We start from the raw sequence: 14,593 nt of genomic DNA on the forward strand, positions 1-14,593 counted from the left end.
ATGGATGAACAAATGTAAAACTAAAACGGATGCAAAAAGGCGTCAGGGTCTCTAAGGCCGTGACAGAGCACTTAACAGTTTGGTGGTCTCTCTCGATGTTCAATGGTGTGTATTGCATCACGGGCTGTCCAACCTTCTTGTTTCCAGCGTTCATAATGTATTGGTGTCTCTGCCCTGTCTTTATAAAGGAAAGGTGAAGAATGATTGATGAATTTAATTATACATCTATCTGAAAAATGTGTCTTTTTTTAAAGCTCATCATGATTTTATTATGTCATTGTTGCACCACCCGCTATAACACATTCCTTTTATATGTAAATATACATGGCAATAAAAAGTTTCTGATTCTGATTACTTATTGAGCGACATCAGAACGGACCCTGAAAAGTTCACGGAATCAATTTAACATCAGTATAATTAAATGTTGCAATGATAAAAGAAATACACAAACCACTTGTTTAAGACAGCTGGAACAGCCGGTTCCACATGCTGAATATGAAGCAGAAAATTACAGGAACGATAGCAGGATGATGATACAGAAAAATAATTAACAGACTTTATAGTGCAGCTCTATTAACATTTTTACCTGCCATCCCCACTTTGGAGTTCTGCAAAGCGTCTCACTGAGTAGACAGAGAACAACATATTAGAATAGCACATGCTAAAATTAATTCTTAAAGACGGCAAAGAGCACAGCTGTACCAATTGCCACCACTGTTAGAATGAGGATGTGGTTGGAGTTTTCTGTACCTGCAAAGAGACCGCGTCACCACTATATGAGGGCCACTCATTCTTTATATTGCACATGTTAGAGTGAAACTAAAATGTAGTCACAAGTTGAAGCTGCATTCAGATATTTTTGACAAACTTGTTCACACACAGTTTCAACAGACGTAGAGCACCATTATCGTTTATACGGGACTATCTGTAGCTTTTTGCCTGATTTACTTGAGCACTAACTGAAGTTAGAGACTTTTTTCCAAGTATAACAAAAACATTATTTACGATGCCTCAAGAAGGAGAAGAAGAAGAAGAAGAAGAAGAAGAAGAAGAAGACAGGGCATTGGCGGTTCAATCCCCGCCCTTCGATGTGTCCTTGAGCAAGACACTCAACCCTGAATTGCTCCCTGTAGCTGTGTGTATATGAATGTAACATAAGTTGCTTTGGATACAAATGAAATGTAGAAGAAGAAGAAGAAGAAACTGCATATAGGGGCTACAGTGACATGAACTCTCTCAAGGGAAGAAGACTAATAACAAATGCTACAATGTGTACTTTATCTTATACAGTTCATATTACCAGCATACTTTATAACATACTTAGTATACCTTTATAAAGGTGCAACCTGAAACAAAAGCAATCCAACTGAAACACAGATGACAAAGACCTAGCTTACATATACAACTTGATGACATACATGCTTTGACTGTGAGTTGGTGATTGAAGGAATTTGCCAGTGATTGAGTGGCCGACTGATTAATACAAACTGTTTACAGGAGCCATTCATCAGCAGTGATTAACTTGTATTGTTACTGCCATGTTTATTCTCATCCAGAGAGATATCATTGAATTGTTCCTTTGATGATAGACAAGATCAGGCCTTCGTCCTGCCTGCAGCACTGACTTTAAAATGGAGGAGCCTGGCCACCTCTCATTTTACGTTGGGACAGCAGACACACCAGAGGAAAGGAGGGACATCACTGTGACCTGTTTTAGTTAACAGGTAAAAACAAACTGTGTGTGGATACAGTTTAGCATTGTATTTTTCATGTAATGTATCATTTTCATTTGGTATATTTTCTGCTTTTTATTTCACCGAATTTCCAATTCAGGCACATTTCCCATCATGGGTAGCTCTGTGTCCACTGGCTTCATCACTCCTACTCCCAAGAAACTGTCCTGGAGGTGCCGGAAAGAGGACACGGTCAAGCTGGAGGACGCCTTGACACAACGAGAGGAGGCTCTCTGGAGAGTTAAAGCAAAGCAGAGTCTATCTGTGAAAAAGGTCCACCTCACTCGCAGCATCGGTTACGTGGACCTCGGTCACCAAGAGAGCAACAGCTTTTATCCAAATGGGGGCGAAATGCTGAACCCTGCTTTTGTTGGAGATCAAGCCTGATGAATGACTGAATTCACTGCGGACAATTACTTCTTCAACTCAGCAAAAAGACACTATCAAGTTGCGATATTTGAAGGGAAAACTGCAAACAGCCCCTGTAATGCCTCTGCAACACAAAAGGGCTGCACCACAAGACTGCGGGTGTGAAACTATGGACAGGAAGCGAGACATCGGTGCACATTTAAAATGATATTGTTGGGGGGGGTTTGAAATGAAGTGGATTTATTTGTATGCAGGGGAGTAATCTTGACGGACCAATTGCATGTGATATAAAACGTTTACAGTTTCAGATCATTACAATTTGAGCTAATATCAAACTGAGTGAGGCTGAACTGAGCAAAGGAAATCTGTCTCAACATGTCTGCATCTGTTAAGCACACAGAGGTGTAAGGTAGAGTAATATCATTTTCTGTGAGCTTCATATGTTAAAAAAGAACGTTTAAAAAAGGAGTTTACATGCCACTGTTTTCAATCCGCACTGTTTTCTTATCTTTGAACCATATGTAATTCAAATTATTGTATTTTATCTTAGCAAAATGTTCTCACGGTGTGTTGGATTTATTTCTCTGAAGCAAATACAGTTTGTAAATACGAAGAAAGCTTTCTTAGCATCTTGACTTATTTTTTGTGCATAATTGAGTCTTTGTACTTGTGGTCTTCTCCGGGGTTCAAACACTGTTATTTATCTTTGGGAATTAATAATCTACAATGTATTAGAAAATCTCTCCAACATATTCTGTCATGAGCAAGTCATCAATAAAGTGACACCCCACTGTTAAGGCATATTGCTGTGATGCATAATTAAGTAGTTTTACAACCTCACTGTTGTGATAATCTTCTTTAATAAAGGGTAACCTATCTCATTGAATTCAGAGTGGGCTCACACGAACTAATGGCCCGTCGATGGGGCTGTAAGGCTTCTTATCAATGCCAAATGATGAATTAAAAGAACCATGAACGAGGTCGTTTGATCTTCCTTTTCAAAACATATGTATATATATAATATATATATTCAAGGTATAGTCAAAGATGTGTTTTTAGTTTTCGGCGGAAGATGTAGAGACTTCCTGCTGTCCTGATGTCAGTGGGGAGCTCGTTCCACCTCTGAGGAGCCAGGTCTTGATTTTGAGTGATTAGCTCGCAGTGAAAGAGCTCAAAGCCGATTGGCCGATTGGCCGAGCGGAGTGAACGAGTTGGGGTCTAACGGTTGACCATGTCCTTGATGTAGAATGGACCCGATCTGTTCGTAATAAGATAAGATAAAAAGCGATGTTTTAAAGTTAATGAGAAACTTGAAGAACCTGAAACATATACAGCTGAGTTGAGAATAGTTTAGAGCACAAGACTTGGTTAAATAATAATAATAATAATGATAATAATAGTGATGATTAATACAAAAAACTTCCCCGATATATGACTGATGAGACACAAATCTAAATGTGTGTGTGGCGCAGTGTGTGTGTGTGTGTGTGCTGTATCAAAAGTGGAATGGAAACTGGACAAGTCATCTCTCAGCAGAGGGAAACGACTGTGGCTCCTGACAAGCTTGGAAATATTTGTCCCTTTATTCACAGAACTGACACCCAGACGGCGAGATGGATTCTGTCAAATGGTCTATGTTTTTAGTGTGCCTCTGCTTCAAAGGTATGGCACGTTCTCTACACTGTAAAGCCAGCTCTAATATCTTACAGTCAGCGTACTGTCTTTTTGATGTCTTAATATGTTTTTTGTTCAGGCCAACACTTTGATTTTCAGATGAATTTGTATTTTTCAAGTCCGTCCCTTCTCTGATTTGATTTTGTTTCCTTTCATCCCGTTTTCCTCTGCGACAGTTACTCAAACGGAAGCCTCATCTTGGACAATTAAGGTGCCATCCTCAGTGAAAGGTCTGCCTGGATCCTGTGTGGTGATCCCCTGCTCGTTTAACTACCCAGATCCAGACAAGAGGATCACTGTGTTCACGGGGATGTGGGCCGAGCCGACTCATCAGCTCATCTATCACCCAGACCAGTCGAAAAGGATGCGGCAGTATCAGAATCGGACTGAGCTGCTGGGAGACGTCAGACACAAGAGCTGTTCACTGAAGATTGATCCCCTTCAACAAAGTGACGGAGGGCCTTTTCATTTCAGGATTGAAATGGCAGACTATGCCAAGTTTTCCTACGCAGAGAACACTGTCTCCATTACAATGATTAGTAAGTAATAATGACGACTCTCACCAGACGTCTGTTACAATACATTAAGTCTCTTTTTAATTACCGCGCTGCAACCAGTGAATCAGGACAACAGTCATGTGGTTACTTTCTTCGGGTTATTCAGTTACTCGTCTACTTCAGATGTGTCTGCAAACAACCAAGTCTCCAAAGAAATTATTATGACACATTTCACTAGGAACTAAGTTCTCTGACAATGCACCTGTGTTGGTAACAGTGGCTATTTAGGTATACACATCCAATTCCAACTTCCTTATTTGTGCTCTCTTAACCGGCTGGTCTCCTCTCCCTTTTAATCACTTTGATCACAACAGTTGAAACAGTTTAATTTCTCAAAAAAATTATATTAAACATTGAATGCCCTTTTGAGAATTGTGTTAAATCCTGTGCCCACATGTTTAACTCAACATTTCTATTCGTCTTAATCTTAAAATCAGACTGAAAACCTATGATTTTGTGACAAAAGTACAATGTAAATTAGAGTTTTATCAGGGGAGAACTGCTTTTTGTTTGTTCAGCTAAAATGAAGTTCAGAATTAGGACAGCGCATGGGATTGATGAAGTAAAACAATAACAGAGCAAACAGCCCAGTAGATTGAGTACCCTCAACGACCTGCCTATCATGAATCTTCTTGTTGTTACAGGGGAACTACATCCCATCCATTTCTGGGTGAAAGACGAGATAATGGAGGGTCAAACTGTGTCTGCATCCTGCGTTGTGTCTCACTCCTGCCCCACTTCTCCACCTGTCTTCACCTGGAGTCTCCATGGAGAAGCAAAGCTTCAATCAAAGCAGCTGGACGATGGCCAGTGGACAGCGACATCAACTCTGAACTTTCACCCGACCAGCACTGACCACAACAAGCGTTTACAATGCACCGTGACATACAAGGGAGGGCAGCACCACAACGCATACAGGGTCCTCAAAGTAAAACGTAAGTGCGTATGGCAGTGGCCGTTATGAGAACTGATGCTATCAACATTATGCATTTCACTGTCCCTTACCGACATTTGTATTGTACAAGCTGGCTGCATTAAGAACAGCACTTTATTTCTGCTTCTGTGAATTTTCTATGCACAAATGAAAACCTAGCTAACGGCTTTATTAAGGTAAAGGCCTTTTTTTATGGCAACCATTTTGACATCTCACAGCAGAGTAAACACAGGCATTTCCTTGCTTGGTATTGAGTGAACATGGCTGCTGTGAAAGGGGCCTATTTGGGCTTATTTTAGCAACACTAGCTACGCCAGTCCACCACTTCGGTTTATTAGGCTACCACACGTTTGCAACACTAATGACATTCCCATCAGCCTTGCATGTTCTCTGTGTTTAGTGCTAATTATCAAAAGTTATCACGCAAACACTACGATTTTTAACATGCTCAACATTATAAACATTATTTAAACATCAGCATGTTAGCATTGTGATGGAGAGCGTGTCGCAAAGCTAACGGTAGCGTTTGACCGCTTCACTGCTGTCTCTGTAGAGAGAGCTGCTAGAGTGGCTGTAGACTTATTACCTTCGCATTGAAAATGCGGAAGGTTATGTTTTGATCGCCGTGTATTTATATATTTATTTATTTATTTGTATGCGTGTTATTCGCAAAACTCAAAAAGTATTGAACCGAATCGCATGAAATTTGGTGGGATGATTGGTTATTATCCGGGGACCAGTTGATTAGATTTTGGGATCGATCGGGTCAAAGTTGAAGGTCAAAGGTCATGAACAGGTCAAAATCTTCTTGAATCGCATGAAATTTGGTGGGATGATTGGTTATTATCCGGGGACGATTTGATTAGATTTTGGGATCAATCGGGTCAAAGGTCAAGGTCAAGGTCATGGAAAGGTCAACATCTTTTTTTTACCATAGCACGATACATTTTTGTCCAATTGGCATGCAACTAATGCCAAAATGTTCATAATTCAATGCCCAATCTTGTGATATGCGAAGGTATGCGCTCTACCGAGTGCCCATTCTAGTTACTATTGTGTTTGTTCATGTGCATCGATATCAGCGATTTATTGACATTACTTTTTCAAAGACTGCCAAATGTTCACGGTATCATGAACAGTTAATTGTATGTTTCCATGCAGACGCCCCAGTAAATGTGAATATCGAGCACAAGTCCGATGTGATAGAGGGAGAAGCTGTGCGACTAAGATGCTCCAGTGATGCTCACCCTCCTGCCAGCAGCTATCTGTGGCACAATGAAAATGGTGCTCAACTGCACCAAGGGAATGTCTTCACGCTGCCAAATGTCTCCAGACACACAGGAGCCCTGTTCTGCACTGCCATCAATGCAATGGGACGCGGCAAATCAAATCCTCTGTGGCTCAATGTGTTGTGTAAGTAAACAATTAGAGAAATATCATGATACAGGAGTTTTCTTTAAAAAATTTTTTTTAAATAAAGGACATTATTGTGCTTACAGATGTGCCTGAGATTAAGGCGGTCTCTTCCTGCTCCTCAGAGGCGGATATGGTGACGTGTGTGTGCATTGCAGAGGCCCAGCCTGCTAGTATGGTCCATTTTGTGCTTTCTGACCGAGTCCTGCCAAACAACAAGGTGGAGAAACATGGCTCCGTTACGACCGGGACTCTGAAGGCAGAGTTTGGATCTTATCGGGTTGTTTACTGTGTGGCGAACAACACGCTTGGCAAAACCAACCGAACACTCTCTATAACTGTTAACAGTGAGGACCATTATTATTTTATTTCCAGAAGTGCATGACCTACACCTCCAGACAAGAGGCATACATTTTATATTGATGAAGAGATAAATGACCCCACATGGTTTCTGTTTGGTCAGGTAAGATGCAGAATCGTTATATTGTCATCGCTTCTGGAGCAGGCGGGATTTTGGTGATGCTTTTAATAACAGTGACAGTTTTTAGAAAATGGTAAGTTGTTATACAAAATGTTTCCTGTCATTTAAATGAAGTAGAAATACTCTCTCTTAAACATACAAATGTTAAATACATAAGACATTTAAATAATATGAAAGAAATATACACATTTAATTCATACATGTTGGGGTATCTGTTAATGGAGGGTATAAATGGGTCCCATAATAGTCAAAGCACATCCTTTTGACCACGTGGTAGCAGAAAGTCAGCTTGCTAATTCTTACAGATGTGTTGAATTTTGCAGTTATCATTGCTGGGTTTGAATATTGTCAATAGTTGTTTCCAGGTTCCTAAATTAAAAGCCATTATTCTCCCAGCAGGGGGAAACGTGAGCATGCACTCATACCTCACATCAGCACCGTGAAGGCAGACAAAGATGTGGTGCTCCCTCAGAATGCTGCAACTAAAAGGTTTCAATCATTCACCTCAGTTTGAACAAAACAATCCTCATGATGAAAAACGACACGAGGAAGCGGACCTTAAATAATCCTGTCTGTGTTTATATCTGGTAAATGTGATAAAAACACGTTTGTTTTCTGTATTCTGACCTCAGAAAAGAGAAGAACTTTGATGATGAACATTGCGCTGGCATTTATGCCAACGATCCTGTATATGGCAACATTGAGGTATGCTAGTTTTCTTCATTCATTCATTATTGCCATGGATGAGAAAAGAGAGTGAGTTGATTTTGTTTCCTACAGAGTGACTGGGATGACGCGATTTATGCCAATATTTAACTTTGTTGAATTAATTGGAGGAACAGCTGCAGTCCCGCTGTTGCCGAACCGATGTGAGTCGAGAAAGCTGTACAACTTTGAATATGCTTTCTTCTGTATATATGACAAGTGATTTTTTTCAGTTTTCTGTAATTCACATATATTGTTTAAAAAAAAAAAGTTATGTCTAAAAATAAGTTGTTCCCCAACTGCTTGTTTAATCATCAGTGACATATGTGTTGTGAAAAATCAGCATTAAACTACTGCCGTGTTTCACTTGCTATTATGTTTGATAAATCTTCATTATTATAGTGTCAGTCACCCATGACAACTCGTGCTGCTCAAATACCACCCTTTGAACTTCCTCCTTTGCCGGCATGGTTTCTTTATCAGAGTGACAGATAAGAACATCACTGTTGAAGATACGAAATGCTGGCTTCCTGTTAAGTACATTAAGTGTTTTCTTTTTTCATTCACGGATATAAAAGCAACATGAGTATGTGCAGCCTCACAGGTTGTATTTACTCATTAATCAACTAAAAGAACACAGTGAACATGTGTGTGCCCGCCGGTCAAAGTGGAAAACCCGTTGAGGCTTTCAAAGTGTGTGAATGGTAAAAAGACAGGAAGGCAAAAGGGAAGCTGGTCACCATCTCTTAACAGGACTGAAGTGAGCGCACATTTCAAACACAGACACACCAAACCTCGCTCTATTCTCGGCACAAGCTTTGCCTCAAAATGATCAGAAACAATAACTGCAAAATCAATTTGGGAGATACGGTTTTTCCTCAAAAGCTTCGTAATATTTAGGAAAATGTGGACAAAAGAAATAGAGATATCTTTCAAATTTAAAACAGTCTGATTCATATTACTGTGTAAAAAATCCATTAATGGTATCTGAAAAACTGCTTAAAGCTTAATGCTAACTGCTAATTCAGAAATCTTTAGCATTAAGATAAAGAAAAACACATTTGCGAAGGGTAGCCCATAAGGAATTATAATATTGCCTGTTGATTTGTTTTCTTAAATCCTTTGAATGTTGAACCTCATATAGGTATGTGCACTGAAACATTTTATAATCTGAAATAAAATAAAAAATATATCAACAAATTATATAATCAAGTTTTTATTATTATTGATGATATATTCTCACAAAACAGTGTTGTATTATACATATTCAGACTGACATTCAAGGGGGCATCTTTCTCCTTCATACCCTTCTGTCTTTACAATCTCATACATTTACTAATTTATTTGGTATTTTATTTTAATGAAACACAGTAAATCATATTGAAATAAGCCTTAAACAGTGAAGCATTACTGGAGTAACACACACCAGATATGCGGTGGTGAACAACTGATCATGAGAGTGACACATTTCAGGTCTTTCAAAGTACATTACAATGTGCAGTGAAATGTCAACTGACTGATTTGTTAATGTTTTTTGTGTTTCTTAATTCAGAGTGTAGATTTATATTTTACTTTGGGTTCAACAGTACCACATCAGGGAAGCACTTATTTGTGTACATCTGTATGGAAAGTAAACGTGTACAAAGGTAGCAGCTGAGAGACATTAAAGTATAGATGTGAGACTTGTTGACACGTGCATTAATTTACCATGCAGTGATATTCACACCATGCACTGGGCTCACGTCATTTTGTGAGGATCATCGAACTCGTCGCCTGCTTCCCTCCGCTGTACCGCACCGTGCAGTTTAACGTCTGGTTGAAGGTAGTGGGTCGAAGGGGAAAGGTCAGGGTCGACGTCCTCTTCCACTGCCACCCATTCAGCCACTTTGACCGGGAGCTGATGGTTCCAGATTGGCTCCAGGAGAATTTGGGGGGAGTCATTGGACAGGAGTGATACACAGAGCAGTGGGCAGTTACTTTTGCTTTCACATCCACAGACAGAGATGGAGGCGCTGGTTTGCCTGCCGAGTTTAAATAGAACAAAACGTGATTAAAATGTTAACGAAACATCTTTTTGTGTTGATTTTGAAATGATTAAAGTATCCTACGTATATACTCACGTAAAACATCAATGTATACTGGATTCATTGTGTAGGAGAAGCTTTTGTACTGTGGCATTTCAATCCTGAAGTAGAAAGGGCCGACATCAGTTGTCCTGACATGCTCCAGCAGCATGGTGCAGTTGTGTGCTGCCAGATTTCCCAAAAACTTGCTCCGTCTTTTGTATTCCACAGGTAGTTTCCATCTGGGGAGAGAGGTTGAGACAACCTTTCTCCCAATTTTCCAGAACCCTTTCCACCTGTTCAGGGTCTGCCTTGAGGTGGGCCTGGGGTAGGTGAAGCTGCAGGGAATAACCACACAGGAGCCCTGCACGACGGGAATCCTTGACGGTACGTTTACTAACCATTGGCCGTGAGAAGACTGGACATGGATCACTGAAAACAACAGAGATTGATTAAACATTCAGCGTAAGATAAAGTATTTAATGCAAAATAATGTTTAATGTAAGACTCACCATGTAACAACAGGAAGGACAAGCACAACTTCAGCTCCATCACTGACGAGGAAGAGAAATCTAAAGTGTAAAAAAAAGTCATTAGGCAATAAAAGACACTTCAAACTGCTTGTTGTGTTTTTGCACTAACAGTTCCCTCACCTCTGAGTCCTTTGAATGCACCTTCTCTTGGTGAGGATGTGCACAGTGTTGTTTGTCGGTGATATTTATAGTCCAGCTTTAACCTTTAAAATTGAAAGTGTTACCAAATGTTTTACAGCAGAAGCCCAGGAGTCGGATGTTGTTGCAATCAGTGGTTCCTTTGTTACTTCTATTTCTACTTTTGAATATGAATACAGAAAGAAGTTCCAGTAAAGCGCAGACGCTACATTTGGTCTCACTGTCGCTTTGATAACACAAGAAACATGAAAAAAAAGATGAATCACCAAAAGGACTGTTTTATAAGATTTTAAAGACTATCACTGAGATTTTTAATGAATGGTAGAGAATTGCCCAAATGCAGAACCCAGAAGGCAGATGCAAAAAAAATACTTTAATACTGCGAAAACTCACAGGAAGAAAAAAATCACACAAACTTACGGCCCTTGAGTCGACCACTGACAGCCAACCAAGAGAAACCCTGTTCTGAGATCTTAGATGAGTTACAACATGTATGTTTTACTTTACCACATGCATCCTTAGTCCTTTTTCAGTCAGTGTTTTTCCCCCACTTTTTTCTCACATTTCCTCTGTTCAGAGTCATGTGATCATCAGTCAAATGAGGTGAAACCTCACAAAGAAGAAATGGCATATTCTGTGTTTTTAATAGCAGGTGAATGTGTAACTGGTATTTTAGTTGCACCTCTAATACGTTTGTAAATGAAAACATAAAGAAATAAATGTACTTTTATTAATAGAATTTATCTTCAGGGATGCAAAGATTTCAACAAGTGATTATAGGAGCAGCTGAGCATTGTGTAATATGTTGTTTTAAAGTATGGCTAAAGCATGTGTTTAGTTTGCTCTGCCAAATAAGAGCAATTGCAGTATAAATTCAATGTGAAACACATTTCCTTGAAGAGATTCTCAGCGATGATGATAAACCAGCTCCAGTACGCACACGGATACAACCAAGGTCGAGAACAGGCGGAATCAAATTCCTCAGCGGAATCTAATCGGTTTGCACGATACATGTAGAACACTGAACAAGTAATGACACCCACGGTTAACCTTTTATTGTTTGGTACAGTTATTACTCTATGTTATAGTTCTAAATAAAATTGCATTACAAATAATGACGTAATCTCTAATTGGGAGAATGAATCAGAAAAGAAAACAGAAGTTTCAGCTCCTGCCGTGATGACACAGGACGTGAATTGGCAAACATATTGAGAAAGACAAGAAAACACTGCAACGTATCATGTCACTGAACCCAAAAGGTGTCAAGTGAAGTTGTAGCTGTAATAGTAGATAACATGAAGACATTCCATAGAAAACAAACCTACAGTCATAAGGTTTTGCAAATTAAATACTTGATATCTTCTCCTGTTTCACAATTGGAAGAGCCCAGCCCAAAGGTGAACATCAAGCAGGTCACATTGGGCACATTTATAAAATGAGTATTCATTTGCGAAAACACATTTGAAGTCTTGGTTGTGAGCAATAATAAACTTTCCATTATCAATGGTTACATATTCACTGTAAAAAAAAGATAAAACATTAAAAAACCGTTAATATTCTCATAAGTAATGATACATCCGATTAATAAATGGCATCTGTTTGTCACTGATAGATTGGCCCCTGAAGCAGACATGTATCATGTCTCCCATCGACGCACAGGACACCCAGACGGAAAGAGACACCAAACAGTCGTACACAGTGGACATTTTTCATCTCTTGAGTGGGGTCTTTGTGGTCGTTATTCGTCTCCTTCTGGTCGTCTCGTGGTGGGCCTATCAGATTGAGGGGGATGCCCTCTCCCAATTTCGGCAACCATCAGCCGGTAAATACAGAAGACCAACTGTAACTTTGTTTTTTTTAATGGCATGTCGTCTTTATCTCATAAAATCTTTTGGATGCTGTAAGTCCTTTCTTACTCGTGATAACAAAAACAATGTTCACACATGCAGGATACAGAAATACCATTTAAAATGAAGTTCCAAATATATTTGTGAGAAGCAGCTTTTCTACTGTTTTGAATAATCCACATTTCCATATACATTGTCTGTGTGATCCGTAGTTTGACCCGTCTGACCTGGAGGGGCCTGCAAAGCCAGATGTTGGATTATATATTGGGCTGTGTCAGTATATTCAACACAACTGAGTGGGGGGTATTGTACCTCAAGGTTGATGTAGACAGGATCATCAATGTCCTTCTCTTCGGAAAGTTTTATGTGCTCTTGTTTTTTGCAAGTTACTTCTCTGAAAAGTAATTTAAAAAAAAAGAAGGTTGGATTCCAAATTCAGAGAAGGAAAATCTGTGTCACATATCTGGTTCCACATACACACTCATACATAACAAACAATGTCAACTTTATAATTTTATTTCACAATTGTATCAAGAAACAAACCTTTTCAATTGGTTTTCTCGGCTAAAATTTGCATAATATCCAGAATCTTCCCTGGTAACAGATTTTGACCTGTGAACATAGTGAAAAAGATATTATCCTCTCTAGAAATATTATTATGACACATTTAAAGCCCGTCTCCACACATGTTTTATAACATGAATATACTCTGCTTTGGATCAATTGTGTTTGCTTTCAACTCAGATTGAAGATGAGCAAGAAACTTTTCTCCTTTAAAGTGAAGTATGAAAATGGCCTTCAGGTGTCAAAGTCTGCACATGCAACCAGAGAGGGTCAAATATACAAAGTGAAGTGACACTAAGCAAAACATATTGTTAAATGAAAGGTGTCTGCAGAAGATTTACCTAAGAAGAAAACCTTCAAAATGAGTTAAAAGTGAAGTTACCTTTTGTGTTTAATGCCAACGACGACTCCAACGACAACAATAATTATCAGAATTGCAACAACTGGTCCATAAATGGCCAGATGCCTTTGTGGTTTTGTCTCCTGGTTCGTACCCACTGTGGCGAAAACTACATGAGGACAGTAATCTTATTATTAAAGGAAACCGAATTACAGATTTAGAAATATTAATTATCAAACTGTACAAACGTACTTGTTGATGTTTGCAAAGTAGGAGTTATTTGATGGATATCTAAAAAAACAAAAATAATCAGTTTTCATTATTCTATTTGAACCTACTTTTTCTGACATCGAAATAGAAATATTGAGTATAGAAATAAAGCAAAATAATGTGATTGAGAGAATAAAAGCTTGACAGGTTACCTGACAATTTGACTGGTGGAACACCTGTGGGAGAAACACGTTTTGATTTAATTTCCCTTAATTCAATTTGATTTATGACTTATAAAAAATTTAAATTCTTACCGGACACAGAAATGGAGACAGAATTAGCTTTAAAACTATAGTTGTCCCCCTTTGCGATAACTCTCACATAGATGTTTGGTACATTATCCGTGATGTCACAGATCTTGAGGGAGCAGTCTCCTTTGCTCTTATTTCCGATGAGCTTTGTCTTTCCTCTGTACTTCTCCAGCACCAATGTGTCATTCGGGTGAAAAACAAACGCATTGGGGTCGTTGTCAAATGTATTAAAGTTGCTTCTCTCGGGCTTCTTCCAGTAAACCTGAACACTTTCAGTGCGTTGTTTCGACGGAACAGTAAACGAACATTCTATGGTCACGTTTGAACCCAGGGTTGCGGTGATAGATTTGGTGACACTAATATTCCAGCTTTGACCTACGTTCAAAATGAAACCAGAATGAATGTGTATCAAAGTGCATACTTCATAAGATGAAATCTAAAACCAACATATCGACTATATGAGTCACCCACCTTTTGAATTCGACGCCAGGATCAGTATGAGAGTAAGATCAATGAGGCCCATCAGCTTCATCTGATCCAAGGAAGACATTCTGAGCTCAAGCAACATCCTAAAACTGTATAGATTGAACTCTCCAACACTCTTCTAGTAGTTACTCACTGTGAGAGGGACCCAGAAGAGGCTGCAGGGCTTTGTGTGCCCTGTCTATATATGTATTAGATCTGACCAATGATGTGAAATGGTTGGGTGTGTTTCCTGTTC

General features: G+C 39.2%; 2 protein-coding genes across 2 annotated transcripts; both read right to left on the minus strand.

Moving 5' to 3' along the window:
- Positions 1–458: 458 nt before the first annotated feature.
- LOC130213233 (sialic acid-binding Ig-like lectin 14) lies at positions 459–10,481 on the minus strand. The gene is given in 6 exon segments (XM_056444709.1): positions 459–489; positions 587–619; positions 663–750; positions 9,633–9,887; positions 9,987–10,361; positions 10,442–10,481. Coding segments are annotated over 6 exon segments (822 nt in total).
- A 1,159-nt stretch (positions 10,482–11,640) lies between these two features.
- LOC130213334 (uncharacterized) lies at positions 11,641–14,495 on the minus strand. The gene is made up of 8 exons (XM_056444861.1): positions 14,344–14,495; positions 13,876–14,247; positions 13,774–13,797; positions 13,604–13,642; positions 13,394–13,520; positions 12,991–13,059; positions 12,760–12,841; positions 11,641–12,684 (listed from the first exon to the last, which is right to left on the minus strand). The coding sequence occupies exons 1-8, from the start codon at positions 14,438–14,440 to the stop codon at positions 12,607–12,609; spliced, it is 888 nt and encodes a 295-aa protein (XP_056300836.1). The 5' UTR covers positions 14,441–14,495; the 3' UTR covers positions 11,641–12,606.
- Between the last annotated feature and the right edge of the window lie 98 nt (positions 14,496–14,593).

Source organism: Pseudoliparis swirei, chromosome 22, assembly GCF_029220125.1.
Source record: "Pseudoliparis swirei isolate HS2019 ecotype Mariana Trench chromosome 22, NWPU_hadal_v1, whole genome shotgun sequence".
Lineage (NCBI taxonomy): Eukaryota > Metazoa > Chordata > Actinopteri > Perciformes > Liparidae > Pseudoliparis > Pseudoliparis swirei.